This window comes from Rattus norvegicus, chromosome 2, assembly GCF_021556685.1.
Source record: "Rattus norvegicus strain SHRSP/BbbUtx chromosome 2, alternate assembly SHRSP_T2T, whole genome shotgun sequence".
NCBI lineage: Eukaryota > Metazoa > Chordata > Mammalia > Rodentia > Muridae > Rattus > Rattus norvegicus.
In genome coordinates, this window is record NC_141535.1 from 59,965,376 (window position 1) to 59,984,186 (window position 18,811).

Here is an 18,811-nt window from a genome sequence, read left to right on the forward strand (position 1 = left end):
GGTCTTTCCATCTTCTGAGGTCTTCTTCAATTTCTTTCCTCAGTGTCTTGAAGTTCTTATTGTACAGATCTTTTACTTGCTTGGTTAAAGTCACACCGAGGTACTTTATATTATTTGGGTCTATTATGAAGGGTGTCGTTTCCCTAATTTCTTTCTCGGCTTGTTTCTCTTTTGTATAGAGGAAGGCAACTGATTTATTTGAGTTAATTTTATACCCAGCCACTTTGCTGAAGTTGTTTATCAGCTTTAGTAGTTCTCTGGTGGAACTTTTGGGATCACTTAAATATACTATCATGTCATCTGCAAATAGTGATATTTTGACCTCTTCTTTTCCGATCTGTATCCCCTTGATCTCCTTTTGTTGTCTGATTGCTCTGGCTAGAACTTCAAGAACTATATTGAATAAGTAGGGAGAGAGTGGGCAGCCTTGTCTAGTCCCTGATTTTAGTGGGATTGCTTCAAGTTTCTCTCCATTTAGTTTAATGTTAGCAACTGGTTTGCTGTATATGGCTTTTACTATGTTTAGGTATGGGCCTTGAATTCCTATTCTTTCCAGGACTTTTATCATGAAGGGGTGTTGAATTTTGTCAAATGCTTTCTCAGCATCTAATGAAATGATCATGTGGTTCTGTTCTTTCAGTTTGTTTATATAATGGATCACATTGATGGTTTTCCGTATATTAAACCATCCCTGCATGCCTGGGATGAAGCCTACTTGATCATGGTGGATGATTGTTTTGATGTGCTCTTGAATTCGGTTTGCCAGAATTTTATTGAGTATTTTTGCGTCGATATTCATAAGGGAAATTGGTCTGAAGTTCTCTTTCTTTGTTGTGTCTTTGTGTGGTTTAGGTATAAGAGTAATTGTGGCTTCGTAGAAGGAATTCGGTAGGGCTCCATCTGTTTCAATTTTGTGGAATAGTTTGGATAATATTGGTATGAGGTCTTCTATGAAGGTTTGATAGAATTCTGCACTAAACCCGTCTGGACCTGGGCTCTTTTTGGTTGGGAGACCTTTAATGACTGCTTCTATTTCCTTAGGAGTTATGGGGTTGTTTAACTGGTTTATCTGTTCCTGATTTAACTTCGATACCTGGTATCTGTCTAGGAAATTGTCCATTTCCTGAAGATTTTCAAGTTTTGTTGAATATAGGTTTTTATAGTAAGATCTGATGATTTTTTGAATTTCCTCTGAATCTGTAGTTATGTCTCCCTTTTCATTTCTGATTTTGTTAATTTGGACGCACTCTCTGTGTCCTCTAGTTAGTCTGGCTAAGGGTTTATCTTGTTGATTTTCTCAAAGAACCAACTTTTGGTTCTGTTGATTCTTTCTATGGTCCTTTTTGTTTCTATTTGGTTGATTTCAGGTCTGAGTTTGATTATTTCCTGCCTTCTACTCCTCCTGGGTGTATTTGCTTCTTTTTGTTCTAGAGCTTTTAGGTGTGCTGTCAAGCTGCTGACATATGCTCTTTCCTGTTTCTTTCTGCAGGCACTCAGCGCTATGAGTTTTCCTCTTAGCACAGCTTTCATTGTGTCCCATAAGTTTGGGTATGTTGTACCTTCATTTTCATTAAATTCTAAAAAGTTTTTAATTTCTTTCTTTATTTCTTCCTTGACCAGGTTATCATTGAGTAGAGCATTGTTCAATTTCCAAGTATATGTGGGCATTCTTCCCTTATTGTTATTGAAGACCAGTTTTAGGCCGTGGTGGTCCGATAGTACGCATGGGATGATTTCTATCTTTCTGTACCTGTTGAGGCCCGTTTTTTGACCAATTATATGGTCAATTTTGGAGAAAGTACCATGAGGAGCTGAGAAGAAGGTGTATCCTTTTGCTTTAGGATAGAATGTTCTATAAATATCCGTTAAGTCCATTTGGCTCATGACTTCTCTTAGTCTGTCGACATCACTGTTTAATTTCTGTTTCCATGATCTGTCCATTGATGAGAGTGGGGTGTTGAAATCTCCCACTATTATTGTGTGAGGTGCAATGTGTGTTTTGAGCTTTAGTAAGGTTTCTTTTACGTATGTAGGTGCCCTTGTATTTGGGGCATAGATATTTAGGATTGAGAGTTCATCTTGGTGGATTTTTCCTTTGATGAATATGAAGTGTCCTTCCTTATATTTTTTGATGAATTTTAGTTGAAAATTGATTTTATTTGATATTAGAATGGCTACTCCAGCTTGCTTCTTCTGACTATTTGCTTGGAAAGTTGTTTTCCAGCCTTTCACTCTGAGGTAGTGTCTGTCTTTGTCTCTGAGGTGTGTTTCCTGTAGGCAGCAGAATGCAGGGTCCTTGTTGCGTATCCAGTTTGTTAATCTATGTCTTTTTATTGGGGAGTTGGGGCCATTGATATTGAGAGATATTAAGGAATAGTGATTATTGCTTCCCGTTATATTCATATTTGGATGTGAGGTTATGTTTGTGTGCTTTCATTCTCTTTGTTTTGTTGCCAAGACGATTAGTTTCTTGCTTCTTCTAGGGTATAGCTTGCCTCCTTATGTTGGGCCTTACCATTTATTATCCTTTGTAGTCCTGGATTTGTAGAAAGATATTGTGTAGATTTGGTTTTGTCATGGAATATCTTGGTTTCTCCATCAATGTTAATTGAGATTTTTGCTGGATACAGTAACTTGGGCTGGCATTTGTGTTCTCTTAGCGTCTGTATGACATCAGTCCAGGATCTTCTGGCCTTCATAGTTTCTGGCGAGAAGTCTGGTGTGATTCTGATAGGTCTGCCTTTATATGTTACTTGACCTTTTTCCCTTACTGCTTTTAATATTCTTTCTTTATTTTGTGCGTTTGGTGTTTTGACAATTATGTGGCGGGAGGTGTATCTTTTCTGGTCCAATCTATTTGGAGTTCTGTAGGCTTCTTGTATGTCTATGGGTATCTCTTTTTTTAGGTTAGGGAAGTTTTCTTCTATGATTTTGTTGAAGATATTTACTGGTCCTTTGAGCTGGGAGTCTTCACTCTCTTCTATACCTATAATCCTTAGGTTTGATCTTCTCATTGAGTCCTGGATTTCCTGTATGTTTTGGACCAGTAGCTTTTTCCACTTTCCATTATCTTTGACAGTTGAGTCAATGATTTCTATGGAATCTTCTGCTCCTGAGATTCTCTCTTCCATCTCTTGTATTCTGTTGGTGAAGCTTGTATCTACAGCTCCTTGTCTCTTCTTTTGGTTTTCTATATCCAGGGTTGTTTCCATGTGTTCTTTCTTGATTGCTTCTATTTCCATTTTTAATTCCTTCAACTGTTTGATTGTGTTTTCCTGGTTTCTTTCAGGGATTTTTGTGTCTCCTCTCTATGGGCTTCTACTTGTTCATTTATGTTTTCCTGGAATTCTTTCAGGGATTTTTGTGTCTCCTCTCTATGGGCTTCTACTTGTTTATTTATGTTTTCCTGGAATTCTTTCAGGCATTTTTGCGATTCCTCTCTGTAGGCTTCCACTTGTTCTCTAAGGGAGTTCTTCACGTCTTTCTTGAAATCCTCCAGCATCATGATCAAATATGATTTTGAAACTAGATCTTGCTTTTCTGGTGTGTTTGGATATTCCATGTTTGTTTTGATGGGAGAATTGGGCTCCGATGGTGCCATGTAGTCTTGGTTTCTGTTGCTTGGGTTCCTGCGCTTGCCTCTCGCCATCAGATTATCTCTAGTGTTACTTTGTTCTGCTATTTCTGACAGTGGCTAGACTGTCCTATAAGCCTGTGTGTCAGGAGTGCTGTAGACCTGTTTTCCTCTCTTTCAGTCAGTTATGGGGACAGAGTGTTCTGCTTTCGGGCGTGTAGTTTTTCCTCTCTACAGGTCTTCAGGTGTTCCTGTGGGCCTGTGTCTTGAGTTCACCAGGCAGCTTTCTTGCAGCAGAAAAGTTGGTCTTACCTGTGGTCCCGAGGCTCATGTTCGCTCGTGGGGTGCCGCCCACGGGCTCTCTGCAGTGGCAGCAACCAGGAAGACCTGTGCCGCCCCTTCTGGGAGCTTCAGTGCACCAGGGTTCCAGATGGTCTTTGGCTTTTTCCTCTGGCGTCTGAGATGTGTGTGCAGAGAGCAGTCTCTTCTGGTTTCCCAGGCTTGTCTGCCTCTCTGAAGGTTTAGCTCTTCCTCCCACGGGATTTGGGTGCAGAGAACTGTTTATCTGGTCTGTTTCCTTCAGGTTTCGGTGGTGTCTCAGGCAGGGGTCCTGCCGCTCCTGGGCCCTCCCCCACGGGAGCCCAGAGGCCTTATACAGTTTCCTCTTGGGCCAGGGATGTGGGCAGGGGTGGGCAGTGTTGGTGGTCACTTCCGCTCTGCCTGTGCTTAGATTTATAAACATAGACTTATGCAGCGTGATTCATTCTCTCCCCCCCCACCTCCCTCCCTCCCTCCCTTCCTCTCTTTCTCTATTCATACACTTGGGAGACTTAATCTATACAATTTTGTACATATCCTTGTTTTGTTACTGTTTTTCATTTCTGAGAGACATCTACTTCATGTATTTACCATAGTTTATAATACACCTCTTAAATAAACTCCATTTGTGATCTTCATTTACTCAGTTAATTTGTTCCTTCCTTAGTCCATAGTACCATTTTCCAGAACACTCCAGCATCCACTCACACATACAAACCCTTCATGTGCTTGACTCTGACAGCATTTATTTTACGGTTTTCTGTCCTCCACTGTCAAACACTTTCTTCTTGTCTCTGCTCTGTACACTCCTTGGTTTTCTCCATGCGTCTTTACTGCTCTGTCTTACTCTCCTTCACTGGTTTTGCCTCCTCTTTCCCTGCGTCTCCCTAAAAGTTGATGTTTCTCAGAGGCCAGTCTCAGTTGCCTTCTTTGTACTTGATGTACTTGCTTCTCCAGATCTAATCTAGTGATGTTATTTTATTGCTGTTGACATCCTGATAGCTCCAGAGTCAATGGTCTCTCTAGTCCATTCTCAACTCTGAAGCTTGTAAGCAACTACTCAGTCCTCTTGTTGCTATTTCGTGTGATCTCTTATGTACTTTAAGTCATCACCTTGACAGTCAGTCTTCTTTTGTTGTCTTAGTCAGTGCTTTACTGCTGTGAAGATACTCCCAAGACCACAGCAACTCTTATGGGAGAAAGCCTTTAATTAGGGCTAGCTTGCAGGTTCAGAGTAAAGTTTAGTTCATTTCCACCATGGTGGGGAGTGTGGCAGCAGGCAGGCAGACATGGTGATGGAGAAGTAGTTGATAGTTCTACACTTCGACCCTCGTTGGCAGGAAGAGAGTAAGCCACTAAGCCTGACTTGGGCTTTTGAAACCTCAAAGCCCACCCCCTAGTGACACAATTCCTCCAACCGGACTACCTACTCCAAGAAGGCCACACCTCTTAATCCTTTTAAATAGTGCCACTCCCTTATGACAAAGTATTCAAATATATGAGCCTACTGGGGACATTCTTATTCAAACCACCACACTTGCCCTGCTTTCAACTGGACCACTACCTTTAACCTTCCCAAATATTTGCATTTTTGTTTGCTTTCAGTTTTCTAGGCCGAAGCCTTAGGAAACCAGACATTGCAAGGTGACCTGAGCCTTTAGCTGGCATTTGAAGCTGGGGCAGGAAGAGTATAAGTGTGCTCTTGAAATCCTGTGCTTTTTAAAAACAAAATCAATGTTTTCTTATTCTCTGTATCTAGTCCAAAGTCACCCTAAAGGAGTAATGTTGTTATTTATGTCTTTGTTTTTGAATCTGGGTCTATGTAGCCAAGGCTGCCCTCAGAGTCAGCAGTCTTCCTGCCTCAGTCTTCCAAGTGCTAAGATTACAATTGTACCACAGCTCCGGCCTCTCATGTGCCTCTAAGGCCTATTTTTAGACCTGTTAGAGGATGTGAAGTCACTCTGCTGTTCAGGTCTGCGTGTCACTGCAGTCTCCTTTGCTGTCTCCTGCTTTAGGATCTCTGAATTTTCCCAAAACTAAGTATTAAAAACTGATCATTTATCATAGTTATTATCATGTACTTACTCATAAAACATTTGTTGGAGAGAATTATACATTGAGATTTGTTTTTTTTTTTTTTTTGGTATTTTAGATTAAACAGTTACACAATTGAGTTTTTGATCATATATTTTTCATTCAACCAGGATTCTGTTACCTTTCATGCAATCATATGCAAGATCTGGAGGTTTTTCCATCACCGGAAAGATAAAAACAGCCCTGATTGAGAATGCAATCTACTATGGCACTTACTTACTGATATTTGGAGCATTTCTAATTTATGTAGCTGTAAACCCACGTTTGCATTTAGAATGGTAAGAAAAACAGTCTTTGTAACATTGCTGTATGTGTTTGTACTGTTTCAACTGATACAAGTAAGCAAACATATACCACATTGTATGTCTTACAGATACCCTCAAAGAGTATCTGAATAGTGCACATTATTGAGAAAGAAAATCCAAGCTGACATCTTTACATATAACTATTAGGTGGTGGGTTAATGTTTTGACTAATAATGATATAGTGAACAACAGTTTTTTATAGCATTTTAAATTTTATAAATGATTAAAAATGAATTTTCCTCCACTAGAACTTACAATTTTTTTCTTTTTGCTTTGTTTTAGTTTGAGAGCATAGTTTTCCTTAATACTACTTTAAACTCAAGTATTTCAATAAATTAAAATTCATTTTGTGTTTATAATTTCTAATATATGTATATTACTCCCAAATTTATGTATAGAATAGTAGAGTTAGGTCTCATTGTTAGTGTAGGTAAACCATAACACAAGTTAGTTTAACTGTTTACCGGGGTCTCATAGTTAATCTTGATTAAGGAAGTACCTAGTGAAAAGTGTGTTCTGTGGAGGAAATATATGAGTGTTTTCTATGAATTATCCTATGTTCTAGTTTTAACCATAATAGAAACAGTGTTTCCCATATTGAAGTCTATTTTTACGGTCATACTCTGTCTTTCCATTCAAATGTATAGATTATCTGCTGTGTCTGGAAAGAGGTGAAAATTTCTTCATATAAAATCCTGCTTATCCTGACAGTTTTCTGAAATTTTATTTACTACTAGTTAGTCTTATATTTTTATATGAAACCATATTGACATCAGCTATCTGTTTATATTTTCTATTTCTTAGGAACCAACTTCAGACTATTGGAATAGCTGCTGCCAACACATGGGGTCTGTTTCTCCTCGTGTTATTATTGGGGTATGGCTTGGTGGAAATTCCTAGGTCATACTGGAATGGAGCCAAAAGGGGTTATCTTCTTATGAAGACTTATTTTAAGGCAGCCAAACTGATGACAGAGAAAGCAGACGCAGAAGAAAATTTGGAGGATGTAATGGAGGTAAGTTTAATCCTACAAAAGCAGTTCTGATTTATAACTGTCTCTGTTGACTGTTCTCTCATGTGCCATGTTCTGTCAGTGAGTTTTGTTCCATTTTACTTTTTGTGATAGATGTCTATTTTATGATAATAAATTCTAAAATAGGCCATCATTTACATATCTTTTATTCATCAATAACACCTAATTTGAAAGTTGTTCAACATTTCTATGTTGTAATGATCCTTTGTGAGTTTTGGAGATCTCAAAAAATGCATATAAGTTGACTTACACAGTTCAAACTAATTTCTCAAGACTCAACTTTATTTAATTCTTACAACCTTACAAAAGAGATTTTTTTAAATTCCCATTTTATAATGAAGAAAATGAAGTATTGGTAGTTTAAATAACTTGCTTATGTACACACAGCTAATAAGGAGAACCAGGGAATTTAATTTTAGTTCACACTTTAACAGCAACCATGACCCTTTTAAAACTATGAAGCTCCAGATGGTAAATGTCTGAGGCTTTGTTGCCATGTGGCCTCTGTTATGCTTGCTTGGCCATTGTGGTCTGAAGGCAGCTGTAGACTCTACATGAATGAGTGAGAGCAAGCTTGTGTGTCAGTCTGAGAACAGGTGGTAGGATACTGGATTTCCTTTAATTTGGTGACCCCCAATTCTTAACTATTATCCTTTTGTCTTTTCTGTCCCTGAACCTTTTGTTCTCAACTCACTCCATTTTCAGGCCTTAAGAAATTAGCATTCCTCTGGAAGCCTGTTACATTAGCCACATGGGGCTGCTATAATAAAAGTACAACAAACTGGGTGGCTCATGCAGCTGTATTGCCTCATAGATTTAGAAGCTAAAAATCTGAGAACAAAGCATCAACGTTTCTATCTTCTGTGAGCCATAATGAAAACTTTTATATTTATTTGGTAGACTCATAATTTGAAACTTCTGAAAAAAACTTTAACTTTTGAAGATTTATACTTGATTAAACATTTGCATTTGATGAAAGTAATTTTTATTTGTTAGTGTTCTGCCCAAAAGTTGGCATTAAATTAAATTTTTACAGAATTGAAGAATTTGGTTTTGCTAGTTCATTTACTGTTTCTGCAACAAATAGATGTCAGATGTATTTGCTTTCTTACAGTACTAGGGATTGAAGTGAGTATATCACATACACTTGGTTGCATACCTGTGTACTATATCCCCAGCCTCTTCATTACTTTTTGTCTGTCTGTCTGTTTGGTTGCATACCCATGTACTATATCCCCAGCCTCTTCATTACTTTTTGTATGTCCATCCATCCATTTGTCCATCCATCTGTCCATCTATCTATCCGTCCATCCATCCATGTTCTATCTACTTATCTGAGATAGTGACAGGTCTCTCGAAGGTGCCTAGACTGTGATCTCCCTTTATATTTGTGATCTAGCTGCCTCAGCCTCCTGAGTAGCTGTGGGATTACAGGCTTGATGCACTGGGCCAGCCCAGATGAACCAAGAATGTCTGAATGAAATAGAGAGATGCTCTGTTATTGGATATGAACCCTTAGGAATAAGACATGAAAATTGAAACTTGATATTTGTACCTTGTGTAGTACTACAGCATTCTATTCATATGTTGAAAGTGGTAGAATTTAAACATTTCTTTATGAAAAAAGTCACATATAAAAAAGAAGGCATCCTTTTCCCCTTCCTCCCTTTCCTTTCATTCCCTTCTCCTCACCTTATTCCTTCCTATTTCCCCTTTTCCTCCCCTTCCCTCCCTGCTTCCCTCCCTCCTCCTCTTCCTCCCTCCTCCTCTTCTTCTTCCCCCTCCTCCTCCTCCTCCTCTCCCTCCTTCTCCAACCCCCTTATGTTTTCATTTGAGACAGGATCTTGCTATTTCCCTCTATAGTCCAGTATAAGATAACAGGCCTGAACCACCATGTCTGGTTGACAGCACTCTTTTTTAATGGATGTTGTGAAAAATTAACTATCTTACATAGCTAGCAGAATGCTCATGTCTGTCTTAACTGTCTAGAATAGAAGACCATAATTCCCTTATGGTATATGATAAAAATGGGTGATATTCTTGAAGTGCTGGATATGGAGAAGCTTCAAAATATCTGGAGAGCGATCAGAAAAATACAATTGAATAGGGATTTGAAGAATTGCTAGACTGTTGATAGCTAACAAGATCCTAATCAAATACCAGTTTAGTAGTAAAACATTGACCTCCTAAACAAGCTAATACTTTAGCTCCTCCCAAACTATAAAAATTAACTGTTGAGTAAACCATGAATTTATAACAGATATATATAGCAAATATAAAAAGTTAACTGTTTCAGTTCATGCTTTTATTTAATGTAGCTAAATAATTTTAAGAAAAACATTTTATATATGGTCAGATTATATAGTTAATTTTTGAAGTAAATAAATGTATGCCAATTACAAACATTAAAGCAACTTATAAATGGAAGAATTACAATGTAATGGCATCCAGAGTGACCTTTGAAAACACAAGTGTGATCAAGCCAGCCTGAGCTATGTAGCAAATTCAAGTCCAGCTTGAACTATATAGGGAAATCTGCCTCAAAAATTAAAAAAATAAAGTAAGTCAAAACTCTAAAAAGGAAAACAAAATGAAGTTTTGCCAGTCATGGTTTTAGAGTGAACATAGCTGAGAATTAATTGCTAGTTAGATTTCTGAGAGGTTTTGAGTATTATCTCTTAGATCACATGAGAACTAGGCTTTTATTGTAATTTTTTTCTGTAGTCATGCAGTTCTTTTTCTCTAACACAGTGTGTTCATCTCTGTCTGGAGACTTGTACTCACTGTCCTTGTCCCTCTTTGGAATATTCTTGTTTTTCTTTCAGCTGACTGAGTCTTACTCATTTTATTTTGTTTCACTTAAATGACCAGTTCATCAGAAAGACTCCTAAACTAAACTGTAGTCATCCAGAATGTCCTGTGCTTTGCTTTTATAGCATTTCTATATCTTTTTTCTTTAATTGTCTGTTTTCCTCAATAAGCTGAGTCTCTTACAAGAACAGTGTTATTGGTATCAATTTTTCAAAGTATGCAGATACTAGATTTTCATGGTTACCGGAAAGTTACTCTCCAAATAGATCACTTTTTATTGTATATGATGTTGGTTTTGCTATGATCTTACTTTATTAATAATATAAATATTTTTAATTTTATAAAACTCATTTGAAATTCACAATATTTGTAGGCCAGTTCTATTTTAAATTCTTATTTTTTCTGTTTGCTAACAAGAAAGTTTCACATATTAAAGTGACTGGTATATACATTTTTCATTTTTTTTTATTATATCATATAGTTTCTCTATCACTTCAAGCTATTCTTTAACACTCCAAATGTTCTTTTAAAATTCCTTTTGTTCTCTTTATTCTCAGAGTGTGGCATGCAGGGCCTTCTCCTTCTCTTTCTCCCTCTCTTCCTCCTTCTTCTTCCTTTTCTTCCTCCTACTGCTGCTTATAGAACAGTGACTCCACCATTTTAATTCACAGATATTTTAGGATATTGTGATTCCTGGGAAATACTAATTCTAAGACTTTGTTCTTAACCCACTCTTGTCTTTTCCCTCCCCTTTCTCTGTGTGGTTTACTTGGTACTGCATATTCTTTGTTGATTGATGTCACCTTTATGATGTCAACCTTTATTCTTAGAGATAGAGTCTCTCTCTGAACCTGAAGCATGGCTGGCCAGTGAGCTTCAGGGTGTCCCCCTTCTCCACTTCTCTAGTTCTAGGATTACAAGAACCTTTCTCCCTGGCTTTCTTCCTGGGTTCTGGGGATATGAACTGAGATCCTCATGTTTTTTACCCACTGGGCTTTCCTTATCCCTCTTTATGCCTTGTAGTAGTCATTAAAACACTTACTATTACCAGACCTTCGTCAGTGAAGTTAACAATACCTTGTTACGTTGCTTACTGTTTTTATTGCTGTGACAAAACAACTGACAAAAACAGCTTACAGAAAGATGAGATTATCTGGGATTACAGTTTGAAGGGATAGTGGATCATGGCAAGGGAGCCATGGTAACAGGAGTGTTAGGGTGCTAGGTCTACTGTTGGGAGACAAAGCAAGAATTATTGCTGCTCAGCCTACTTTCTCCTGTTTGTTCAGATAAAGTTAATAGTATGGAAAATCCTTCACAGACACGCTCAAAGATCTGTCTACAAGGTCATTCTCACAGATCTGTCTCCAAAGTCATACAGATCTTATCAAGTTGACAATCAATATAAGTTTACCCATCACGAATCTACCCTTGTCAATGTGATTCCAGACATACCACTTTTAAGCTATAACCTTCTGCTCCTCATCCCCATGAGTTCATGATCATCTCATAATGCAAAATGCATTGTCTTTATAGTCTTTATATTTAAACATAAATACTTCATATATAAAATATAAAATAAATATATAAAGATGTAGAGTCTTTAACAGTTCCAGCATTGTTCAAAATGGTAACTTCAGAGTCTCTTCTGAGTCTTGAGCAATCTCTTAAATGTGAGTCCCTGTACAGCCTAAAAGAAGTATATACTTCTAACACATGATGGCGCAGACTAAACAGTCATACCCCAAAAGGACATAGTAAGGAAAGTTTATATTAAAGCAATACATAACCCAGCAGGAACATACTAAATCCTGTAATTCTATGTCAGGCATCTGGGGTTCATAATAGAATTATCTGGGCCCCAAAGATATTGTGTAACCTCTCTCTTTCAGCTCTGTCATTTGTAACATACTTGGAGTTATCTGGTATATGCTAATGCTAGACCTCCCATGGCCCTAGCATCTCCAACATCCTTGAGTCTCCATTTCAACTTAGGCTTCACCTTTACTGTTTTATACGAGTGGCCCCGCAGGGCCTTCTTACAGAGAATCTGACCCTGCTGTATACTGCCTGTCCTCAGTAGCCTTCTGGAAGCTATGCACAAGCTTCTGGGACTCCCTCACTCTCTCATCCTTCATGCCTATAAAACCTTTACCATGAGGATGGGACAGGCACCTTCTGCTGCCAGGTCAAGATGGACCATAGCTGATGTGGTTTCTGTCTGTAGACTATTCTTCTGGAGTAGGAAACCCCTTTAGTAGCATTCATAGTTCACACTCTATTTTCAAATGATTTTGCATTTTCACAGAACCTTCAGTGGAGGGATTCTTGTCTCAGATCGTCTTTCCTAGTTTCTCTAACTTTATAGTTCACATACTTGTTTTCACCAAACCCAATCCATATCTTTTTAATCTCTCAGTATAGAACTGAATTAAACAGTGAGCAATGGTCATGACATAACATGAATGCTATGCTGTTTTGAAATTTCCAACATCAAAGAAATTAGTCCACATGGATTCCCAGCAGCTGCGATTACATGTATAAGATCAAGCTGACCTGAACCCCAGCATGAATGGGAGAGGGGCCATCAAGTCCCACCCATAGCCAAGGAGCTGTTTTGATAATTCATGGCAACTGGGATAAAGGGAGTCTTGTTTGCTTCAAAGATATGATCCCTGAACGGCTACATATACTCCCACAGATATTTCTATTTCCCTGTACATACAGAAGTACTAAGTGTGCTCAGTCGGTTAAAAAACCAAAAGACCTATGAAGTTGGGGGTGAGGGGGTGGGGGGTGGAAAGCATAAGGGAGAGGTAGTTGAATAAAGGATGAATTTGACCAAAACACATTATATACACATGTGAAAGGAAGTTTCATATGAAACCAAAGCCTTGCCTAAGTTCACACATATTGTGTTTATAATAAATAATTAAAGCCATCTGTTACGTTTTAGTTCAGTCTTTTCAAGCTTCTCAGGACATGGTGGGATGCCAGAATGACGCAAGTATGGCTGCTGTTCTAGATCTGGTAGTGCCCTTGATCCCTTCGGAAACCTCACGAGTTGACCCTACACATCTTCATTGCTCCTGTATTCTTGTCTCTGAACGCCCACCAGAATAGTCCGTTAAGCTTTGCCTAGAGCAATAACAGGTCTTCTCTAGGCCATAGTTCAAAGAGCTATGGTCAGCTTTATTGTGATGTCTGTCCCGCTTCTATTACATTTTTCTGTTAGTTACTTTTCTTGTTGGCATGATAAATACCTGTGAAAGCAGTTTAAGGAGGAAAAATTTACTCTGGCTCACAGCTTTGTCAGAGTGTAGTGCGTCACTGCAGGGAAGGCATGGCACGAGGACCATGAGACAACTGTTTACATTGTGTCCACGGTCAGCCCGAGTGGCAAGTGCTTCCTTCATTCAGCTGGCTTTCTCCATTGAGTGCACACCACAGCATCAACCCATGGAATGGGGCAGCATGTATTTAGATTCTCCTACCTCAGAAAGCACAGCGTAGAGAATTCCTCACAGATATGCCCAGAGATTTGTTTCTAAGATGATTCTTGATGCAGAGGAATTGACATTGGATCTTTTCATTCTCCGTGGTTATCTTTTAGCCAACACTCTGCCAACAGGTAGAATGGCTCAATAAACAAGGCATAAATCAGTAAGTGTAAGCACTCTAGAATACTCTTATTTGAAAGCAGTGGGCACTTTGTGACAAGTTAAGTCTTTTCTGCTTTCTATGCTAATTGATAATGGTAATTGATAATGGGACAATTGATTTTGACCAACAAAGCAGAATAATTTAATCCTGTTCTTTTAGAAATATAATGCTTGACAGATCGTTTGTGAATTCTTTTTATTTTATTTTTTGAGATTATAATTTCATCATTCACTCCTTCCCTCTCTTATTTCCAGTCACTCACGTTGTTCCTTCTTTCTCTCTTTCAAATCATGGCTTCTTCTTTAAATTGTTTTTATGTACATGCGTTTTATATATATATATATATATATGTGTGTGTGTGTAAACATCTATGTTCTAAATACAAGCTGCTCAGTCTGAATAATGTTATTTGTATTTAGGTATTGGATAAGCAATTGGTAATGGTCTTTCTTCCCTGGGAAGACTTATTTAGCCCACTCTCTGCATTCCTTAGTTGCCTGTAGTTGTTTGTGAAGTGTGGAGGCCTCCTGGGTGTTCCTCATCCACATTAGCATGCTATTATTGCTGTCCTTGTTCAGCTCATGTTTATGCAGACATGTTAGTGATGTGGGTGTAGCTTGTGACAATCCTAGAGGCACATTCTCACAGCAAGCCCCTGATCCTCTGTCAGGGATCCTCGGCCCTGGCCCCCCTCGCACAGTGATCCCTTAGCCTTAGTTGAGAGAGTTTTATTATAGATTTATTGCTTCAGACTGCGCTCTAAAACTGTGCATTCGATTCACTGTGGTTTTCTGTTGCAAAGAGAAGTTTCTTTGAGGAGGGTGGGGACTACCCCTGTCTGTGGGTAAAAGGCAGGTGGTTATCTTGCCATGCTGTCCATTGTTATGGTTCATAAGCATCATAGCTGCGTTGACAGTTGGTCACTTCCCTCCTTTGGGAGCTGTCATGGCATCTTCTGGTACTATGAAAGCTAGTCCCCAAGGATGAGGCTGGGGTTTCTGGGCCCTCTGTCTTAGATGCAGTATCTCCAGCAATGGAGATTTTAAGGTAATAACAACAGGCTAGCCCTGACCAACAACTCAAAAAGGGACTTCTCATACCTGTGTTGTTAGATGTTATTTGGCTCGTGAAGTGAACATAGTCAGCCCAGATGGGAAAATTTAATTTAAACTATATATGTTCATTTATATGTGCTAAGCCCAAGTTGTAGGTACTCCAAAGACCACTGAGGAGCCAATTCTGATGTAAATACATAAGGGTCTTTATTAGGAGCTCTAGAGCAAGGTCTCATCTTCCCTGTTGAGTACATCAGAGTGAGAGCCCCAAGTTTAGGGATGCAGGATATTATTGTAGTTACAGCAAGCTTGGTGAATTTCCATATGGGTCAGCAAGTTAGTATTTTAAAAACTGCATTTCTGGTATTACTCTGCAGGAACTGAACAGGGGACAAAACCACCTGATGAACAAGTTGGCTAAGTTATCTGTTCTCTGCAGGATGTCTTAAATTATCCTTATGAACCTTAACCCTGCTATTGTAGCCTGACTGGCTGTTGCTGGGGGGAGGGGGAAGGGAGTTGCTATAGGATGCTTGCTCAGAAGGACTCTATCTAATTTTCTTTCTGGAATTGAAGTTAAGCCCCTGTCCTTGCTCAAAATGGAATTTCTTCAAAAACAGGGTTGGACTTTACATACATACACACATGTATCATAAATTTTTGAGCTGTTAACTAATGCTTAACTACTGTGATATATGAAGTAAGCAAACAGTGGAGGAATAAATGTAGAAATCCATAGAACAGTGAGAATGTAAAGACAGCTATTTGAATATTTTATAACTGTTCTTAATACATTTTATTCCATGAAAAGGGCTTCTTATAATGCTAAATAATTTGAGCTGAAATGAAAATCTGGGACTTAATATGAACTCTATTTTAAAATGTCTGATTTATAGAAGTTAAGTATTTTTATTTTACTGTTTTATAGGAGGTTCGTAAAGTAAATGAGAGCATCAAGTATAACCACCCATTGAGGAAATGTGTTGATACAATACTTAAAAAGGTAATTACATTTTACTGTTTCCTCTCTTTCTTGTGAAGTAAATTTTTATATACCACTGTAAATTAATGTTTCATATAGGAAAGTATGATTAAAGCATATGTGGTTAAGTTTTTCCAGATGGATTTTTATGTAAGTCTTTACGATAAACAAAAAGTAATTTGTATATAGAATTGTTTTTTGCAGTTGTAAGTGTAGTAGTAATTATTGGCAGCATTTTACTTTGAAATGTGAAGCATTTCATTGGCGTACCATGCAGTAATTGCCATGGCATAGTGATGTAGGTAGGTCTTTACAAAACCATTGTGTATTATCATTAAAAGCATATCTCCCATAGGAAAATAAGCTAGGTCTCAGGAATTGTTTTTAATTAATTAATTTGCTTACATTCCAAATGCTGCTTCCCCTCCTGGTTCCTCCCTCAAAGAGTCTGTTCCCCTAACCTTCTCCCCCTCTCCTCTTGAGGGGTGGGATCCTCTTAGCTTACCATTCACTCTCTTGGCCCACTGGGCCTATCACCTGTCTCCTCCCCAATCCGATCCTGCCTTTGCATTCTCCATTCCCTCCCCCCATCCCCGAGTTCCCTCCTTCTCTCTGACTCCTATGATTGCTTTGTTTCCCCTTCTACATCTGATTCAGATATCCTCACTTGGGCCTTTCTTGTTTATTTCTTTGGGTTTTGGGGTGTATCATGGGTATTCTATACTTTATGGTTAATATCCACTTATCAGTGAGTACATACCACGCATGTCCTTTTGGGTCTGAGTTACCTCACTCAGCATGATATTTTCTAGTTTCATCCCTTTGCCTGCAAAATTCATGATGTCTTTGTTTTTAAATAACTGTATAGTATCCCATTGTGTAAATGAACCACATTTTCCATATCTATTTTTTGGTTGAGGAGCATCTGAGTTGTTTCTAGTTTCTGGCTATTATGAATAAAACTGCTATGAACATAGTGGAACATGTGTCCTTGGTCTCAATAATTCTTGAAACCATCTTCTCACATGTAATCTTGCTATGTCTTATGTATTATAGAATAAATTACATGAATATTTAATAAGCCATATTGTTATGATTTTGATGGAGCTATCTTGAATTGCAAGTATATTTGTATGCCTCTAAAAGAATTATTTGAAAAATCCCACAATTACCTTTAACATACTGTCTTAGTTTGGATTTTACTGTTGTGAACAGACACCATGACCAAGGCAACTCTTATAATGGATACCATTTAATTGGGTTTGGCTTACAGGTTCAGAGGTTCAGTCTATTATCATCAAGGTAGGAGCATGGCAGCATCCAGACAGACATGGAGCTGGAGGAGCTGAGAGCTTTTAGGCAGCTAGGACGAGGGTATTAAACCCCACACCCACAGTGACACACTTAATCCAGCAAGGCCACATCTCCTAAGAGTGCTACTCACTGGACCAAGCCTAAGAACAATCACATTCCGCTCCCTAGCCCCCATAGGCTTGTTCAAACACATGAGTCTAGAGGGCCATACCTAGTCATAGCATATTTTAGTCTAACTCCCAAAGTCCTCATAGTCTATAGCAGTCTCAACAATGTTAAAAGTCCAGAGTTCAAAGTCTCTTCTGAGATTCATCTAATCACTTAACTGTAATCCCCAAAGCAGGTCAGGAAACCAGCTGGGCAAACTCCAAACTCTGCATGTCATGTCTGATGTCTAAGCCGTCTTCAGATCTCCACTCCTTTTTCATCTGTGTTGACTGCAACAAAGTTCTTTCTCCTGCGCTGGTTCCACTCCCTGTTAGCAGCTTTCCTCAGCAGATATTCCAGGACTCTGGCATCTCAAACATCTTGATCTCCAAGGCAACCTCAGCTTCACAGCTTCTTGTTCCAATACCTAGGAGCCATACCTGATCTTCTAGGCTCCTCCAAAGAGCTGTGTCACTTCTAAAGCTCTGTCCTCTGTAGCACTCTAGGCTCTGGTTGGCTCCACTTGACTGCTGCTGCTGTTCTTAGTGATCATCCCATGGTACTGGCATCTCCAATATACTGGATATTCTGCTGCAACTAGGCTTTACCAATAGCTCCTCATAGGCTCTCTTCATGGTGCCAAGCATCAACTCCTTTGCATGACCCCTTCAGTCCTGGGCCATCAACTGCAACTGAGGCTGCACCTTCACCATTGGCCTTCCATGGCCTCTCACAGTGCCAAGCCTCAGCTGCTCTTCATGACCCCTTCATGCTTCAAAACCAGTACCACCTGGGTGACACTTACACATTACACATTACCAAGTACAGCTGCAGCATGAGGCTATCTCTGGAACACAGCTTCTCTGTGCTCTCAGAAAACACTTTTTAGAAGATTTCTCAGTAGACCACCTCAGTGATGCTGGTCACTTCTTAACCAGCAACTTCTTAGTTCCAGCTAACCAGCATCAATTGTCCCAGTAATCTCCCATATTCTTAATTCTATCGTCAGAGCCACATGGCCAAGCCGCAGAGTTCTGTTGCTTGCTGTGGGCTGGAAAGTGCTCCCTTGTTTTATTATCACTAGCTTTCTGTTTTCAAACTAGTTCACTGCCTAAGTTTGGCTGTCCTGGAACTTGCTCTGTAGATTGACCTTGAACTCAGAGATCTGTATGCCTGTCTTCTAAATGCTGGGATTAAGGAAAGGTGTGGTCTTCCACACCTGGATTTAAGCCTTTTTGCACTTAGGACTTGCAGTGACCCAGGCTGGCCTTGAACTTAGAAATCTGCTTACCTCTGTCTCCTGGAATTAAAGTTGTGTACTACCTGGTAAGTCTAACCAGTTCATGGCCTCTGTGCCTCAAGATCCAGATCAAAAGCCTGTGTCTCTCCTTTCTGGATTTTACTTCATTCCAGATTAAAAATCCAAACTATTCCTTGTTCAACTGCAAATACAAACAGTAAGCTTAGCTGGGTGGAATCTTGCCTGAATTCACTACTCCCTTAATCTCTTTATCT

At 39.0% G+C, this 18,811-nt stretch overlaps 1 protein-coding gene across 2 annotated transcripts in view; it reads left to right on the forward strand.

Moving 5' to 3' along the window:
• The window catches only part of Lmbrd2 (LMBR1 domain containing 2), a 69,595-nt gene that overhangs the window by 16,931 nt on the left and 33,853 nt on the right, over nt 1–18,811 (forward strand). For both annotated transcript variants that reach the window (NM_001109177.1, XM_087630216.1), the window contains 3 exon segments: nt 6,097–6,264; nt 7,096–7,306; nt 15,782–15,856. In NM_001109177.1, the coding sequence (NP_001102647.1) occupies nt 6,097–6,264; nt 7,096–7,306; nt 15,782–15,856 (454 nt within the window).